This window comes from Natator depressus, chromosome 2 (assembly GCF_965152275.1).
Source record: "Natator depressus isolate rNatDep1 chromosome 2, rNatDep2.hap1, whole genome shotgun sequence".
In the NCBI taxonomy this organism is placed as follows: Eukaryota; Metazoa; Chordata; order Testudines; family Cheloniidae; genus Natator; species Natator depressus.
In genome coordinates, this window is record NC_134235.1 from 39,175,393 (window position 1) to 39,194,856 (window position 19,464).

At 40.9% G+C, this 19,464-nt stretch overlaps 1 protein-coding gene across 1 annotated transcript in view; it reads right to left on the reverse strand.

Moving 5' to 3' along the window:
* VPS13B (vacuolar protein sorting 13 homolog B) overlaps positions 1 to 18,999 on the reverse strand; it is a 913,989-nt gene extending 894,990 nt beyond the window's left edge. The window contains exons 1-3 of the mRNA XM_074944046.1: positions 18,928 to 18,999; positions 15,803 to 15,980; positions 7,694 to 7,837 (exon numbers count right to left, since the gene is read on the reverse strand). Of these exons, the coding sequence (XP_074800147.1) occupies positions 7,694 to 7,837; positions 15,803 to 15,949 (291 nt within the window). The 5' untranslated portion in view covers positions 15,950 to 15,980; positions 18,928 to 18,999. The remainder of the gene's footprint in view (positions 1 to 7,693; positions 7,838 to 15,802; positions 15,981 to 18,927) is intronic.
* Between the last annotated feature and the right edge of the window lie 465 nt (positions 19,000 to 19,464).

The window sequence follows — 19,464 nt, forward strand, 5'->3', positions numbered from 1 at the left end:
TTTTAAAAATTAATACTTGCCACTCCAGGCTTGTATTACACTCCCAAGGTTACAGCTTTTCTCTGACCTTGGCTTGGTAAACGCTGCCACCACCCAAATGCAAAAAAATCCCTTTGAACCCAGGAAGGAGCACTTGGGAATTCCTCCCTGTGGGGTACCCTCAAGCCCTTTCACCCCCCCTCCAGGGAAGAGCTGAAAAAGAAAACAAAGGAAACTAGCTGTGGCTACCAGCTAATCAAACAACATGCACAAACCTCTCAGGACACCAAAAATCCAATCCTGTTCTTAAAAAAGGTAAATTTTATTAAAAAGAAAAAAGAAAATTACATCTGGAACTTAGGCTTTTTGCTAGATCTTAAAACAATCAATTACAAAAATTAAGCACCCAAAATAGCTTTCTTTGGGGTTCAGCTTAAAGGTTACAAGCAAACAAAAGCATCAGGGGCTAGCACAGAGGAGATCCACAAGCCAAAATAAGATAAACCTGATAGCGTCTAACTAAACATTCCCTATCCAAATTATTTCTTCTAGGTATAAAGGATACTTTTTCATACCTGGCTCAAACCTTACACAGCATTTCTGCTTATAGCTTTGCTTCCCCGTGTCCCTGCAGCCCAGAAAACAAAGGGAAAGTTTCTTTCCCCATTTTAAAAAGTTCTAGCCTTCCCATTGGCTCTTTTGGTCAGGTGCCCACTTTTTTTTTTCTTTACCTGGGGGACTTTTTAACCCTTTACAGGTAAAGCAAGTCAAGAACAGCTACCAAGAGGGATTTTACAGCTAACTGGCTTACTGGGTGTCCATCAAGGGAGCTATCCCCCCACTTTATCACAGATGCCTACCAGAAGCTACAAGAATTCTGGGATGTAGGGTCACACTAACAAATGCCCATGATTCCTTGGGAACCCATAAATTCATCTGTATTTTGCCAGCACCAATTCAATTTTCAAACTGCTTTCAGACAGCATGGAAGACATACTGCTGAACACCGTGATCATCACAATAATTAGTACAAACAGGATGTGCACATTTATTGCAGTTGTTCAGCTGACTGCATTTAACTCAGCAGCTTCAAATGCAATGGTGATAGGACTACAGGTAAGAGGAGCAGAAGGATGAAATCAAGCAATTACTTCTGTATACATATACCTGGAGGGGCTTTACTCAGTGGAGCGTCACTTCTGAAAGTAATCAACTAGCACTGACTGGTCGGATAGGATAGTGACACAGAACTGGGATGACCAGCAGTGGCAGCAGAACTTCAGGATGCAGAAGACTACCTTCCTAAAGATCTATGCAGATCTGTTACCAGAACTACAACAGCACACCAACGTGAGAGTTCCCCTCAGCAGAGAGAAATGTGTGGCCATTACCATCTGGAAACTCACCACTCTTGAGGGTTGTCAATCAGTAGTTTACTAGTTTGGTATAGGTAGATCAACTAATGAGGCTATTGCTATGGAGATTTGCAGAGCTACGAGGAGGGTGCTGCTGTGTTATGTTGCAAACTTGGCAATGAACAGGTTACTGATAGCTTTGCACTGATGGGCTCCCAAACTGCATATGCATTACTTATGTGACCCAGATACCTACTGTTTGCCTCCCACACCAAGCCAATGCCTTTATCATCTACAAGAAGGGATATTTCCCCATGGTGCTGCAAGGCCTGGTAGAGCACGGTGGAAGGTTCACTGATATTCACATTGGACAGTCTGAAAAGGACCATGATGCCAGGATCTTTAGAAATTTAGGCATGTTTGCTGCAAAGAGCAGGGAAATTTTTGTTCCTCAGACCACTTTGGACATTAACAGTTATGATGGCTTCCCTTGTTTAAAAAGCTGGATGCTTGAACAGGGAGAGCTCTCCTCCACAGCAGCTTCAGTATGGCTGTTTGAATGGTGTACTTTTAATCTCCCAATCTGTCACATCATACAGTTATTGCTTCCCCTGAAGAATTTCCTCCTGGTGAGACCCCATGCAATACCAAAGTCAAGGATGCCTTCTGTGGTATCTTAGGTGCTTGGGTGTCTCATGTGCTTTGTGGAAAACCGCCCATCTCTCCATTTTCGGGTTAGGTGGTGACATTGCTTGCAAAAAATCCCGTCCAGCTGCTCACAGTATGGGCAGATAGTAGAAGCATTACCAGAGGTCCTGTTCTTGTCCCTTGTCTTCAGCTACTTCTGTCACACCTCCTTTGCTTTGACTTGGCACTGGGAACAAGTCTGGGAGTGCCCACTGCTGTCATTTGCTATAACAATGTCTTGTAGATGTTTGCATTGCAGTGACTTCTCCAGATGGGACTGGACATGCAGCTGTACAAAGAGGACAATCAAGTCCAGGAACACTGCAGGTGTCCACATGGAAGCACAAGGGGCATGGCTGCTATAATGGGCATATGACTCATTGCCTGAACTCACAATTACCTTGTATCAAAAAGGGGCACACATGGCTGCATGCCAGCATTTAAACAGAGAGGTGGCATCCAGTCTACATTAAACTGGAGCAGTGGAGGGCACATAGATTCAAAGACAGGCTGATTGAACTGTGAAGCAATACAGTCTGGGATAGCAGTGGGAGAACTGTCAGAAGCAAAGTAGTTAGGAATACATCATATGAATCATAAGCTAACAAACTCACTGTAAAGTAGAGTCACTCCAATTCCAAACAGGATTAATTACTGCGACCTTACACCCCAAATAATTCACTTTTCAGAAAGCTTGTGCACGGACACAAGGCACTTTAATGAGAACCTGAGAGTCTGAGTTCAAGGAACTCTGGCAACCAGCCCAGATGGTTTGGACTTCTGCCTGGAGGGCAGCTCTCTCACTTTTTAAATTTTACATTCATACACAAAGATTAACACTTATTATAATCAGATTTGTAAACTGAATATTTTAATATTAAAATAGGCTATACACTAAAAGAAAGGGGTTTGATTTTTTTTAAACAGACAGGGTGTATGGCCAGTTCAAGGTGTATGGCCAGTTTTCATAAATGAAAGTGTGTATGGGCAGAGGCAAGGTTTCTCAGCCCATTTGATTGCACATAGTGCGCTACATAGAGCATTCCACTTCTGTCTAGCAAATAGTTACCTATGATGGAATTTGTTTGGGTTTTTTTTTTTCTTTTTTAAACAAGAGAGGAAATTCCATACAACAAAAACATTAAAACTTGAGATTGCTAAGTGAGTCTTCTTCAAAGTCAAGAAATGACAGTTAAGGTTGTGCAAACAAATGTAAACTTCCTTGTGAATATGTATTATAATACAGTCTTTAATTTTACATTATTAAACACTGTTTCATATTTAATGCAGGGCCCTATTGCTGTTTATGTACACTACTAAGTGAGTCCCTTTAAGCCCAATAACTGAAACTGGCATTCCATGATTTATAGGTAATTTTCTAACAACAGTTTCCAGCATCACCTCTGATCATGATCAGCACAACTTCAACTTATCCAGGAAGTAATCACCACAAGTAAATTCCTCCCAAGTTTCCCTTATTTTAGACCCACATTTATTTGGGTCTTACACCTTATGTAACTGGCTTACCTGAGTATTATTGTAACTTGACATCAGAAACACTGATGTTTAGGCCACACAACAGTGAAAGACAACCACGATGACCCATACACCTCCATGGAGTTCCACTGACTCAACAAGTTGTCATACATGCAATAAGGGTGTTGTAAAAGAATGGACCCCTGATTTCTACTGCAACTACCATTGCGGTATTGTAGAAACTGTAATCAAGGCATATTCTGCCTTCATATTCAACTGCACATCTTACGAATGGCTCACTCAAAAACTCCCTCTCCAGGGAGAACATATTTAGCAACCTATTTTTCTAGCTAGTAAATTGTCATGCTTCCTTACTCAAGGCTCTCATTCACCTGCGGGAGGAAGAAAGGGTCATGGATCAGTACTATGCCTCAGCTTTTAAACAGTCTCTTACTGTGCCAGACCTCCTTAAGGATAGGCCACATGGTCTCAACACCTCTGATACTGAGCCCTGGGCCTACACTAGGGGGTGGGTCGATCTAAGATACGCAACTTCAGCTATGTGAATATCTTAGGTCGACTTACCTGGCCATGAGGATGGCAGCGAGTCGACCGCTGCTGCTCCCCTGTCAATTCCGCTTCAGCCTCTCGTGAGCTGGAGTTCCAGAGTCGACGGGGAGCGCATTTGGGGATCAATTTATCGCGTCTAGATGAAACGCAATAAATCGATCCCCGATAGATCGATCACTACCCGCCAATCTGGCGGGTAGTGAAGACCTGCCCTGAGTCTCTGGGCTCCAGCACTGCTGCTTCTAACCATGAGCTCCGCCCAGCAAGTCCAACCAAGATAGATTTCTGTTCAGAGACTTTCAACCTCTTCAGGAATTAATGCACCCCAGCAAGTATTTGAAGAGACACCAGGCACACTTTTCAAAACTGTAGGACTTACTAGTCAACTGGAATACAGCATTGGGAAGTCCTTAGATTAGCACAGAGAAACAGAGGTTAAGATATAGTCTATACTGGCTAAAGCCAAGGTTTCCTTGAGCCATACTGCTCTAGAAACATCTTGGTTTCCTTTCTCTCTGTTTCTGTCCCTTTGCCTGTCAGCCTCAGGTCAGAACGTCCTCTGTCTCTCAAAAAGCCAGCTCTGATCCTAGCCTCCTTTCACCTCCCATTCTACTGTCATCCTCTTAAAGGACCACTGCTGAGTCATTAGGTGTCAACTGTGCAATCACTAGATTTCCCATTGTCCTTCCAGATCCTCCACTGGTGTGAGTTTCAGCCAGTCCTTAACAATCCATTCATACCACCCCAGACAGTTATATGACCCAAACAACCTCACATTTCCCGCTTTGCCGCAGGAGCATTTTAACCCATCTAAACCCCTGGATAGCAATCCCTACTCAAGTCAGTCTCAGGAAATTCCCACTTCATCACAGAAAGCATAACTGAGCAAAAATAAACTGAGAAGCACAAAAGTGGGAGAGGCAGTTTCTCCATGAACCCCTAATCCCCAAGCGTTTACAGAAGTACCTCAGCTGCTACTCTGTGGGCTTACAGTATGTGTGGGTGAAACACATCACTGTATACCACATTAGAACATAAAAACAGACATACTGTTTTTCTGCTCAGACCAATGATCCATCTAGCCTAGTATCCTGTCTTCTGACAGTGGTCAATGCCAGATGCTTCAGAGGGAATAAACATTCTCCTCTTCTAAAAAGGTAATCATCATCATAGAAGTTCAGCAGAAGTTAAAGCTGCTAGAATCAGCCTTATCTTCCACTCTATGCCTTCACCCCACTTGGGAAAGAGATATTGCCAAAGCATGGACAAAGGAACCAGCAGCACCACAACTCCTAAAGAGTTGCAGGTGTATGATCCCCATGGCGATGCATCTTTGGAAGCACTGCAAAGGGGCTGGCATCCAAGATCAGAACTTCCTTTCCATGGATACCCATAGGATCATCATGTTTAAGACCATGCCCCACTACCTCCTTTGCAAACCCAAGCCAACATTCATCAGAAACCCAGCTAACTTCACCTCTCCTCCACAGGTTTCACCACGGGTTTTCATGGTTGTAAGTTAGGGTCAATGACTGCACACACTTTGCTCAGACAAACTGCTCAGGACTCCAACAGACATTTTGCCTGAGGAAGGAAGTGCAGGATTAAGCTCATAACTTTTGAGAACTAACACGGGACAGGATACAATGTTTTATTATTATTTTACTGATTTGAAGTTCTTTGATGCAATTGTTTTAGTTGATAGTTAATTCAAAATAAAAAAATCGTAAACATTTATTCCATCATCACAGTGTTTTGAGAAGACATTTTACCTATTACAATGTGTGTGCATTTTAACAGTTTCTAACAAGCAAATATTTTGATGCTAAAAGGCTTAGTCTTAACCATTCAACCTACAATTACATAGTACAAATTAAAATAGCCTAAAAATACTTAAATTTGACATGGAAGTCATTAGATATTTTCATTTTTCTTAACACTTAATTTCTAATAGAAGTACTTTTTCATGAAATAAAATCAAATCCACAGCTTCTTAAAAATATACCCATAGAAAACAACAAAATGTTTTCATTTGCATTCTTATTACTCAAAGATAAACGGTATCATTGGCACAGACCCAAATGTTACTCTCCAGGGTGTACATACCACTGAATAATTTGTTCAAACGTCAGTTGTAATTTTCAAAAATCCTTTCTTGCCTCTGAATCTTAAACATCTGTAACAAATACTTGTTTTGAAAGTGCTTTACATTCATGACATCTGACCTTTTGCTGTATGCACCACAAAATTTAAGTTTCAAATACCATGCAAGCAGGAAATCTGATCATACCAGCAGTAGCCATCTGCATGGTCCAATATCAAATACTAGTTCTTGGTTGCACAAAGTCATGTGTTACAAATCTTTTTCCGCAGCTTCTACAATTAATTGTAATTTGCTGCTTCTAAAATGTGTTTCTTATGGGACATCTGGCCTTGAAACCTCTACCTTACCATTGAAAAAATACTTAGTGTCTGGATGTTATTTTTATATATACGTAAAATATATAGCTATATATATGAAAGAGACAGAAAGAGAGAGAGAGAGCACTGCATGGGTGGCATAACTAGGACCAGGTTTTCCAAAACAAAACAAAAATCTCTAATTCCAGAAATAGATTGACTTTCATTACAGAACATTCATCACATAAATGTAATGCAGAAATGTTCTCCAATGTAATTACTTTCAGATATCGAACTATTGGTATCAAATATTAAGCAAATTGTGGAAGTTCCACAGAAGATGTGTAAATCATATGTTTATTTCCAGGACTCTAAATTAAATATAATTGGAGTATCTATTGAAATGAAATAAATGTTTAGACAAAGAAAGAAAGCTAGAACGTGCTTTAGTGTTGAAGTGTTCCAACATATTTGTTGATTGACAATGAATGCTGAAGTATGGCAAGATGCTACTGCATATTTCACAAAGCACTGTACTTTTTTTTAAACTCATATATGCAAAATATAATAATATCCAGTTGCTCATATGATACCAGATTTCATTGTGGTGGAATGAAAATTTTACAGACACGGAATGTTGTTCTGCGTCTGTCACAAACAACTAAATAAAAAGCTTTTAGAAGACACTAAAAAATGTCTTCCAAGACGACTTTATATTTTAAGCAAATAACTTATTACATCAAAACGGAAAAGATAGCTATACTGAAATAATAGGAACTTTAATAAAGCATTCCTATAGTAATAACTCATCTCTTGAAGAGACAGCCTAGTGATGCTCTATATAACTTAATCCAGCAGCGGGACACAACTTCTTGGGTGGTAAAAGCTGGAAGCACTTAGGATGCTATGTTGCTCTTGAGATTCATTTGCTACCTAGTCATAGGAAAATTTTGGCAGAGATTCATTAACCTGCTTTTACACCTGCAGGAACAACACTACAGCAAATAAAGTGAAAGAATAGGGAAAATCTGAATAGAAAGCATTACAGTCCTTGTGTATTAACCATGATTACTGCTTCTGTGCAGACAAAGACTTTTGGCCAGACATGACAGACAAAAAGACATTAGCATTCCTGTAATACAACATTAACTACTTTATCAATTTTATTTAAAAAACCCTCAATTTTAACAATTATATTTTATATAAACTCATCATAGGCTTCCTACCTGGACTCCATCCTTCAGTTTCAAGATGCACTCCATTGTATTGATAGTGATGACAACTGGTTCTGAGCCTAGTTTTGTCCAGGGTACATGGATTCGTAATTCATGAATATGTCCACTTAAAAAACTAAACGGTAGTTTCAGCTCCTAAAAAATACGAATTAACCAATTAGATATTCAAACTTAATTAAAAACAAAATCACAATTGTCAAGGACACATTTGCTACTTTACAAAAAAAACAAGAATAAAATCTTAAGAACCACTTCGTGCCTGCGCCCTCCCCACAAAAAAACCCTCAAGAGTTCTTTTTTCTACTGTCAGTTATGTATGGCATAATTCTTGACACTTTAGTTAATAATTGGTCACATGCATTTACTCACACACATTTATTGTGCTTATGTGTTCAAAGAAAACATCTGGATTCTACTATGTCCCTGGTAATTAAAGAAGGTTTAAAACACAGTCTCTCTTATATGCAGCTACAGTGAAATGCATCACTACTCTAGAAACATAACTAGAGCATACTCACAACAATTAACAATGAAAGTTAATTATATTCCTACGCATACTGTATTATTTCTATAGTGCCTGTGGAGTGCATGGAGACTTACAGATTTATGTTAAAAAATGCATAGCGGTGAAAAGAGGTTTTTACTCCTAAAACCTTTTAGTACTTCATTGGGAGTTGCAAGTGCTCAGCACCTCTTAGGAACAGGCTCAAATCACATGAAAGACAGCAAGAAATGATAAACGCAAAGATGGAGCAGGTACTTAAAGAATGAGGGCTATGATTTTATTACATATGTAACTTGTTGGTTCCTTTTTATCTATAAAGTTGAGTTTGTACTCTTTTCCTCCAGTGTTAACATAATATTTGAAGTTAAGGGAACAAGTCAAACAAGAGGAAAGGAGGTCAACATGGGAAGACTAATCGAATCAGGCTACACTCCACACAGCAAAGATTTACTTTGTGGTTTATTTGACACCCGGATGAGAGTTTCTGTACACACTGTATATAAAACAAATCTTTTGAACATGGCCAGGTTGAAATACATTCAGGGTTTTTTTTTTAAAACTATAAGAATTTCTTCACTATAATCTATGTACAAGATTTCAATTAATTTTAATTATATAAAAATTTTGAAGAGTCTCCATTATTCCATTCAAGATCATTTGGGACAAGGAAAAGACTGACATCCAAAGTTTCTTAAAGGACCACGTTTTAATTAACTTTAACTCCGAACAAAGATCTACTCGTAATTCTCAGAAAATTCATTCTGTACTCAAAATGTTGTAGGTCATTTTGCTGCCTATAACAAATGGAGTCAATCACTTTACATCAGCTTTCCAACAGCCCAAACAAGCAGGGAAGAATAAGAAGCACTATGCTCTCCAACAGCCTGATAAAATAAAAAATGTACAACATACAGGTGAGGCTTTCACAAAGGAAAATAGCAGGCCAGTACAAGCTGCAATTTAATTGAGTTGTAGAAATAAGCTAGGCTTCTTGTTTCTCAAATATTTAATTTCTATGCCAATCATCAGTATAGCAATGTTTATTTAGACACTGATTTGCCTTTACATGTGGGAATTCTAAGTTTACTTTAAAAGACATTCTGAAAGAGCTTTTTTCCACTATTTACCAGATGGATTTAACTCAAAGTCCCATTTGTGTCCAAAGCTTCCTACAAGATATGGAAAAATCCTCTGAATGAAGAAAAAAAAAAAGAAAAAAACACTTCTGAAAGCAGGAAGTGGAGCAAAACGCTGAGAGATAGATTGCCTATATACTTAGAAGGTAAGTCAACCTTTCTGTGTCAAAGGAATGCTGATACAAATGTTGTCCGACATTATCCTAATTGGACAAATAATTGTCTCTGCAGTGATATAATGCAAACCCTTTGTTGTGGTACTTAAGAATGATAACTGAGGCAACACAGAACAAGTCTGCGCGCCACATTTAGTAATTTAACAAACACACACCAGAGGCATTATTTTTATTCTCCTTCCATTCTCATGAAATCTTTTCCCATTAAACTAAGTACTACATGAAATGTTGAATAATATTTCTTGTAATTATACTAGATTACATTTGCTTAATACTTAACACTTACATAGTGTTTTACATGTTTGAAGTAGTATACAAACATTAAAAGATATATGCTGTAGCTCAAACAATATACAGGTTCAATGCAGAAATTGTTGGGTTAGATTCTTTGGCTTGTGTTATGCAGGAGGTCAGACTAGATTATTTTAGTTCTCCCTTCTAGCCTTAAAAATCTATGAACCCTCAATATCGCTGTGGGATAGGCAGGTAAGTTAAGTATTACCACCTCTACTTCCATATTAACATCAAAACTTGTCTTCCTCACATTCAGGATTCTGCTCTATAAATAATATATTACAGTGATGCCTCACAATAATAATTAAGGCATTTTGTGTTTGCAGTTCCCAGATTAGGTTAAACTAATTTTTAAAGACAGGTTTTTTTCATATTTTCCCTTCATGGTACTGCTACAAGGTACAGTTAAGGTTCTTTGGGTGCTTTAACCGTGCATTTCTGTACATGTTTGGATTTCTCTTAAGGGTAACCTTAACCAGATCTAAAAATTAATGGTAGCTTCAGTACAAGTGATCATGACTTGATCAGATTTCTGATATGCAAACAGAATAAAGTTCAGACCAGTAATTATACACACACACACAGTCCAGACTGTAAACTATCTAGTTTGTCCCAATGCGGCCTTCGCAGATGCTCCGTGCCACCCACCGCAGCAGCAGCTTCCCTTCCCTGATCAGCGCACCGTCTACCTCTGCAACCGTACCCGTTCCAGTGGCACAGGGGAAGACCGGGGACTACTTTACCTCCCCCACCCAGAGCCCGCAGCCCCTGCCCCGCCCCCAGCCTAAATGCAGTCCTGCTGCCCAGCTGGCCACCCCCCACGAAGCTCCCAGGGCCTGCTGGGGCTGCTCCCAGCTGCCGTGGCCTGGGGCAGGAGAACCCATTCGACACCCACATATAGCGGGTTAACGGTAAGACCCGGTAAGCGGGTTAGGGTGGGTTAACGGTAAGACCAATACTTACCGGTTAACCGGTTAATATTTTACATCCCTACTTTCAATACTTCTAATGATTTGAAGATATACAACAACTTCAAAACATTATTTTATTTTACTTTTAAGGGCAGATTCACCAATACACCAGAGAAGCACAAAGCAGTCAGAGTATATTGTTAAGTGAGGTTTACTGCTGCTTTGCATTGCCAAAGCAGCGTAAAACTATCAAACTGTAAGGTGAATATGTTCCTTACTTTGCAATTGACTTATTAATTTATAAAGCTGTCTTGGTGAGACCAGCAATATGAGAAAAAGGTAGAAGCTGTCCAGCCCCAAAGTCCCATTGGTTGTATGCGATTAGAGATCTCTCTGCATTTCTGCTTCAGTTCCCCGGCAGTGCTACCTTGAGCACAGCTGAGAGTCCTTTGAGCACAATCATAATGCAGCCACAGACCCTTTAAACAGCAGTGCAACTAGATCAAATAATCTATAAAGGACAGTCTTTTTGTTCTGTGTTTATACAGTGCCTAGCATAATGGGGTCCTGGTCCACGAGTAGGGCTCCTAGATTCAATGGTAAGAAAAATACAGTAATAATAATACCGGAGAGAATGCCTGACATGTATCCTGTCTCCCTCACACTACTGACTCATTCAACCAATAGAAACGTTGCATGCAAGACAGCTGTAAAAGGAAAGATTATGATTTGTTGAGTTTCTTCTGATACCACAATGCCCACCCGCCTTAAAAGTTGCCTGAGCTAGTGATTTCTATAGTAATACAAAATAGTTAATAACTTAAACATAATTTCTTCCACTATAATCTATGTACAAGATTTCAATTAATTTTAATTATATAAACATTTTGAAGAGTCTCCATTATTCCATTCAAGATCATTTGGGACAAGGAAAAGGCTAACATCCAAAGTTTCTTAAAGGACCACATTTTAATTAACTTTAAACTCCAAACAAAGATCTACTTGTAAATTCTCAGAAAATTCATTCTGTATTCAAAGAGTGAGTGCTGTCATTTTTATGCGGATGCATGTATTTTTCATGCATAAAGATGCTGAATCTTTCCTTTAAGTGAAAAATGGAACTCAGACTTAACTACACAGTTGCAACCAGTGCCTGCATAATAAAGAAAAAAAAATACACATGCTCTTGAGGTAAATTGAACTGAAGTTAAATTTCTTTTATATGCACTTATTAGCATTATTTATATAAAATTCTGCAAATTATTTTTTAAAAAACCTTAAGTTAACAGGAGGGTGGCCTGATAGCCCAGGAGACTGAAACACTCTTTGGGCTTGATCAAAGCCTTCCTGGATGTCAATGAGAATCTTTCAATTGAGTTTAGTGAATACTGGCTCCAACTTGGCATCAACAGAATAGATTCAGCACATTTCCTCATGTTGCTTTTGCAGTGTACCCCCATCCCAGCTTGGAGTGCTTTCCTCTAGAACTGTGGTTCTCAAACTTTTTTTTTCCATGGACCACTTGAAAATTGCTGAAGGTCTTGGTGGACCACTTAATTATCTTTCCAAATGTTGTTTGTACCAATAGCTAACTATTGTGAAGCGCTTTGGATAAAAGTGCTATATTAAAAAAATAAATAATAATAAACATGTTTCTGTTCTACAAATAAAAGCACACAATTCATATTTTAATATCACTAGTCTCTCCCCAGCTGGGACTGGGAAGGAGGGGGGTCTCTCCCCAGGAGCCGCAGCCCTGGAGCTGGAGCAAAGTCACCTCTTTTTCTGGCCGCTGCAGCCGCACACGTCCCAAATTCCCCCCACCCCCTCTTCTCACCCCACTGCCCCCCCACCTACCTATTTTCCCCCACCTCACCGCCCCCTCCCAACCACAGTTTGAGAACCTCTGTTCTAGAAGGCAGAATGTAGTCCATCTTCAATTCCCATTCACTCGCTGAATTCTGATGAGGCTGTGAACCAGAGCATCAATTATAGTTATTGTTTTAATGAGGGCACCTACCCGTGTAAAACTAAACTAAAAGCACCAGGTCACTCATTTCACGTGGACTAATAGGTGTTAAAAAACTTGCTTTTGTTGAGCTACATTTTGCTTTCTCATTTAAGTCAATAAGAGTTGCATGTAAGTATCTGAGGCAACATTAGCTCCTAAAAGAAGTAAAATGACAACAGGCTCCATTGTTTCCCATAGATATATACATATACCAAATATTAAACTCAATACTTACATGAACTTTACACATCATAGTAGCTGAGCACTTTGCAGACAAACAATAATTAACGTGTCCTCACAACACTCCTTCTTACTATGATTATCCAATTCTACCAGTGGGGAACTAAGGCACATACAGATTAAGGACCCAGTCTTGCAAACACATACACAAGGGAGCAATTTTGCACACATAAGTAGTCTCACTAAGCTCAATGAGATTTGAAGGTGCAAATGTTTGCAGGATGGGGGCCTACACAACTTGCCCACAGATAAAAAGCAAGTTTATGGCAGAGCCATTAAACAAACCCAGATTTCCTGGATCACCAGAAAACTACGCTTTCTTTCCGAGATTCAAGGGATTCTATTCCAATCCAACTACTTCAGAAAACATGTACACTTACTATACTTAGTAAAAGTAATTACGTTATGGCAGGAATCACCAGATGGGATTGTTAAACAGAGCCTTACAAGTACATTAGAAAGGCCACACTGAGTCAAACCAACAGTCCACCTAGCCGAGCATCCTGTCCTCTGACAGTGGCCAATAGCAGGTGCCCCGGGGGAATGAACAGAACAGGCAATCAAGTGGTTCATCCTATCATCCACTCCCAGCTTCTGGCAAACAGAGGCTAGGGACATTCAGAGTATCATGTTGCACCCCTGCCCATCCTGGTTAATAGCCATTGACAGACCTATCCTCCTGGAACTTATCTAGTTCTTTTTTTCAGTCTTTTCTTAGGCTTGATCTACACTACCGACTTATTTTAGTATAACTGTGTCGGTCAGGAGTGTGGAAAATCCTCACCCTCGAGGGATGCAGTTATACCAACCAAACTCCATAGAGAGCGTTATGCCAACAGGAGGACTTCTCCCATTGACATAGCTACTGCCTCTCTGGGAAGTGGAGTACCTACACCTAGAAGCTCTCCCATCAATGTAGGTAGTATCTTCACTAAGCGCTACAGAGGTTCAAGGAGTCTTAGAAGAAATGCTGTTTTGTTAGTTTTGTGATGCAGTTTCCTTTTGAGGGAGCCGTGGAAAGCAACAAGATGTTTTGCTCTCTGCTTTAATTTAACTGAAGTCAATTCTAGGTGCAGACCTGCTTCCTAGGAACCAGGCAGTGTGTGGGCTGAGATTCCTGAAAGAGTGGATTGCCTACATGCTGCTTGTGAATGCACCTGCACAAGGACTAGAGAATAAGGTGTAAATAATAACAAGTTACCCACAGAAAATACCAGTAGTCCACACTATCAATTTGTCCTTCAAAGGAAAACTGACCTACAAGGCTCTATCACTCAGTGGAGAGGAAATACGAGCAATCACCAAAGTGGGATACTTTCCAAGGAGAGAAATCGTGAGCAGCTATTGTTGCTGAACCAAAATGGAACAAATAGGTGAGACACTAGCAGAAATCAAAGCACATCAGAAGAAATTAAAAGAAGACCTAACATAGTATCTGGAAACTTCTCAGAAAGAAGTGAGGGATAGCCCAAAGGCAGAAATCTAACATAATCAGCTGGAAACAAAACCTCTGTTGATTAAGACAACATGAAGGGTCAGGACATATTTTGAAACCCAGCTACAAAAGGCCTAGTATGTGCTGGCAAAGTGGATTGAACAGGTGACCATTGACTTAATTACCATGGACAAAAAGGTTTTTCAGGAACTAGAAATAACAAGAAAGCTTAGGCCAACACAGAATTTGCTAATAAAGCTGAGATGCAGCAAGGACTTCAGGGACTGAGAAACTGCTTTGCGAGAAAACTCAGGAGGGTGCGGAGAGCCTTAGAAGTCAGCTACTGCCATAGGAATCAAGCCAGAATTTACGTAAAACTAGAGATTTCCACTCTATTTGTATCCTGCAGGAACTCTGATGAGGAAAAAACAAATGTTCAGGGGCTAAAATAATTCAGAAGTCCCACTATCTTTGAGGGAAAAACTCTCTGGGAGACTCTCTTAGCTCATTTTACCATACCCCAAATGAATGGTTGGTGATATGAACAGAAGAATGTTTGGGGGTGAGGGTGTTCTTGCTGCTAGCTTGAATGGTGCTGTAAACTTAAACCACAAAAAGAGAAACTGAGTTGGTACAAGCCTCTGATATGAAGTTTGGAGCCAGCCATCAATATGACCTGAGCCAGGGCTCAGCAAAGGGGTAAAAGAGACCCCATATTAACTGACAAATGACCTGAGGAAATTAGATATGCCAGAAACATCAGATACAAGCAAGGATACTCAGCTGGACATGGACTTGCAAACTGAGATCACCAAAAGGGATCAGACACTTGGTGAGGGAGGAGAATTTGCTACAGAACTACAGTCTTTCCATTCACAGCCCAGCAGAAAGAGGAAAGCCACTACTGAAGAAGTTGGAAGCTCTCTGCAATGAGTCCGGTAAGTTAAAATCTGCACCTAAATCATTAAAAGGAGGATTTTAATTTGATTCACAACATTTTGAATGGTTTTAAATATCATTAAATTCAGTTAGTAAAATAAAAGATTGATAATATTTTTTAAAGGGACAAGCAGTTCAGTTAAGTGCTGGTACTGTGAAATGACAGATCACTGAAAGAAGGGATATGCTCCATAAAGAAATGGCCCTCTCTTCAAGCCCAGTGATTTGCAGAAATGCAAATCTTCCCGGTTCATCCACTAGAACAGGGGATGTGGGATTCCCAGAGCAGCTAAAGGCTGAGCAACGGGGAAAAAACCTCCAAAGATAGGAGCAAAACAGATAGCAAAAATAATAACGATTGTAAGTGAATACTGATCTACAGATAGTATCTTGAACATTTTACTGAACTTATTTTAAATTGAGCCACATACACAGTAGCTACTGTTAACATACCTGTTCAAGTACATCCAGCTTTAATTCAAGTTTGCTAAGAACCACATCTCCTCCCCATAGTGACAGCTGTAGATCTGAGGGCTTCAGGTTCTTAATGTAGCGATTCACATAACTCATTAAAATAGGAGTCACATACGACTCTAGCATTGTGGAAGATTTCTGGATTATACACCAAGCACTAAAAAAAACAGTAAGAGATCACATTAAAAATTAGCATTAGTTAGTACAATGTTTGGAAATGTGAAAATTTATTTCAAGTTTTGAACATAAGAATGGCCATAGTGGGTCAGACCAAAGGTCCATACAGCCCAGTATCCTGTCTACAAACAGTGGCCAATGCTAGGTGCCCCAGAGGGAGCAAACCTAACAGGTAACGATCAAGTGATCTCTCTCCTGCTACCCATCTCCACCCTCTGACAAACAGAGGCTAGGGACACCATTCCTTACCCATCCTGACTAATAGCCATTAATGGACTTAACCTCCATGAATTTATCTAGTTCTCTTTTAAACCCTGTTATAGTCCTAGCCTTCACAACCTCCTCAGGCAAGGAGTTCCACAGGTTGACTGTGTGCTGAGTGAAGAAGAACTTCCTTTCATTTGTTTTAAACCTGCTACCCATTAATTTCTTTTGGTGGCCCCTAATTCTTATATTACGGGAACAACTAAATCACTTTTCCTTATTCACTTTCTCCACACCACTCATGATTTTATATACCTCTATCATATCCCCCTTAGTCTCTGCTTTTCCAAGCTGAAAAGTCCTAGCCTCTTTAATCTCTCCTCAGATGGGACCAGTTCCAAACCCCTAATCATTTTAGTTGCCCTTTTCTGAACCTTTTCTAATGCCAGTATATCTTTTTTGAGATGAGGGGACCACATCTGTACGCAGTATTCAAGATGTGGGCGTACCATGGATTTATATAAGGGCAATAAGATATTCTCCGTCTTATTCTCTATCCCTTTTTTAATGATTCCTAACATCCCGTTTGCTTTTTTGACTGCTGCTGCACACTGCGTGGACTTCTTCAGAGAACTATCCACGATGACTCCAAGATCTTTCTCCTGATTAGTTGTAGCTAAATTAGCCCCCATCATATTGTATAGATAGTTGGGGTTATTTTTTCCAATGTGCATTACTTTACATTTATCCACATTCAATTTCATTTGCCATTTTGTTGCCCAATCACTGAGTTTTGTGAGATCTTTTTGAAGTTCTTCACAGTCTGCTTTGGTCTTAACTAGCTTGAGCAGTTAGGTATCATCTGCAAACTTTGCCACCTCGCTGTTTACACCTTTCTCCAGATCATTTATGAATAAGTTGAATAGGATTGATCCTCGGACTGACCCTTGGGGAACACCACTAGTTACCCCTCTCCATTCTGAAAATTTACCATTTATTCCTGCCCTTTGTTCCCTGTCTTTTAACGGTTCTCAATCCATGAAAGGATCTTCCCTCTCAACCCATGACAACTTAATTTATGTAAGAGCCTTTGGTGAGGGACCTTGTCAAAGGCTTTCTGGAAATCCAAGTAAAGTAAGTAAGTATAACCCCTGTTTTCTTACTAAACTGGGGTTATATATACTTAAAGAAAACATTCGAGACTCAAAATGTACATATATTAAATATTTGTGTTCATGAATTTCCAACCTATTTGCATTAGAACCAGTAGTAGGCTTGTACAAAATATAAAAAATAAAGCATCAGGACAGCATGCGTGCCATATCCTTACATAATATTTTACAGCAGGAAAATAGTAGTCGCTGGATCTATACAAATCCTGCTAATTTATAAACTTACCTTTCGCTGATGACAGACAGACAGATTAGAACATTGGCTCGGACTGAACTGGCACCAATCTTATAATGAATTTTGAACAACTTTTAAGATATCAAGAGTGAAGTTCTATTTCCTGCCACTCTTGGCAAACGAAAGTTTTTTTAAAATCCAGCTAAACATAAATTGCATTTGGCATAGCACAGTTTTTGACATGGATAGTCACAAGACATGCACATCTTATTTTCATGACTGCCCAGCATATAATGCAATCTTATATTAGCCCCGTTCAGTACTACACAAATCCTATAAATAGGGTTGGCAGATTTTGATTTTTATTTCTTTTATCATTTTGATGAACAATATTGGTTTATTTTTAAACATTTTTCTCAACTGTTATCTATTTAAATTTTCACAGTTGCACCAAATTATGGGGGGGTGAGTTAGAATAATTATTTAATGAAAGTAGCAGTTCAGATTAAAAGAGTTAAAGCGTTATAAACCTTATAGCACAAATTCTCAACATCACATGTCAAACATACAAAGTAAACATCCTTAAACCAAACTTTAATAAGTTCTCAAGAAGCACTTTTCTTACTTTGTCTGTCTATAAATTTCTATTATTATAGAAGGAAATTTTTTGTAGGTTTATCTACTGTGAAATTAACATTTCCTGACATTTACCAATAAAAAACTAATCATTCCACACCTATCTATACTTCAGGACATTCACCCCTCACTACCACCTGCCTTCAAAGCTCCCACCCTCACCATCAACCCTCACCACCGCCTGCCCCCAATCCGCACACTTACCCCACACCCCTGCCTGCCCCAACCCTCCCACACTCACCCCTCATCACCGCCAGCCTGCAGCCCTTCCACACTCCCGCCCCTCAACCCTCCCGGCTTTCACCACCACCCCTACCCCCCGCGCCCCTGCCTGCTCCCAACCCTCCCACTTGCCCCTCACCATCCCCTGCCCCCAACACCTGCCCCTCACCCCGACTAACCCGAACCCTCTTGCCCCTCACCGCTGACTGACCCCAGCCCTCCCTCTTGGGTAATGGTAAATGGTGCAGGGTAAAGGCCTCCCAGGTAGAGATGGGGGTAACTGTGCTGCGGGTGAAAGCCCCCAACACTCCCACACTCCCCCGGCCACACCCCAGCCCCGCACTCGCCACGACCTGCCGCCACCCAACCCCTTCACGCTGCTGCCGCCCCACCTTCCCAGCACGCACCCCCAGCACTCTCACCGCCCCTAGCGTGGTCTCCAGGGCCCTCTCCCCGCCGATCCCGGCAGCCGACCTCCCGAGCCCCCGTCCTAGGCTAACCTGCCCGCAGCGCCTCACCGTGACGGCTCGCAGCCGCGGCCGTTACCGCTCGGCCAGGCAATTCCGGGTTCCCCAACGGGTGTCCTCCCCTCACACGCCCCCCGCGGCTCCGGCGCGTTCTCGGCGCAGGCTCGGTCGCGCCGCCCGGCCGGAAGGTTCCAGCGGTGACACCGGGAGGCGGGAACGCCGCGTGCGCCTTGCCTGGCCTCGGTGCTGCAGCTGCGCGTTGGGGGCTCAGCGCTGCGGGGGAGGGCGATCACTGGGGCAGGAGGGTAAATGGTGCCGGAGTAAAAGCCCCCCGGTGGAGATGGGGGTGGGAGGGTAAATGGTGCCACGGTAAAAGTCCCCCGGGTAGAGATCGGGGGGGAAGATAAATGGTGCTGGGGTAAAAGCCTCCTTTCTCCCGAGTGGAGATGGGGGAAGGGTAAATGGTGCCAGGGTAAAACCCCCGCAAGTGGAGACGGGGGCGGTAATTGCGCCTGGATAAAAGCCCACACACACACACGTGAAGAAGGTAGTAATATAACTTGGGATGGGGTTCTTACTTAGCCCTGT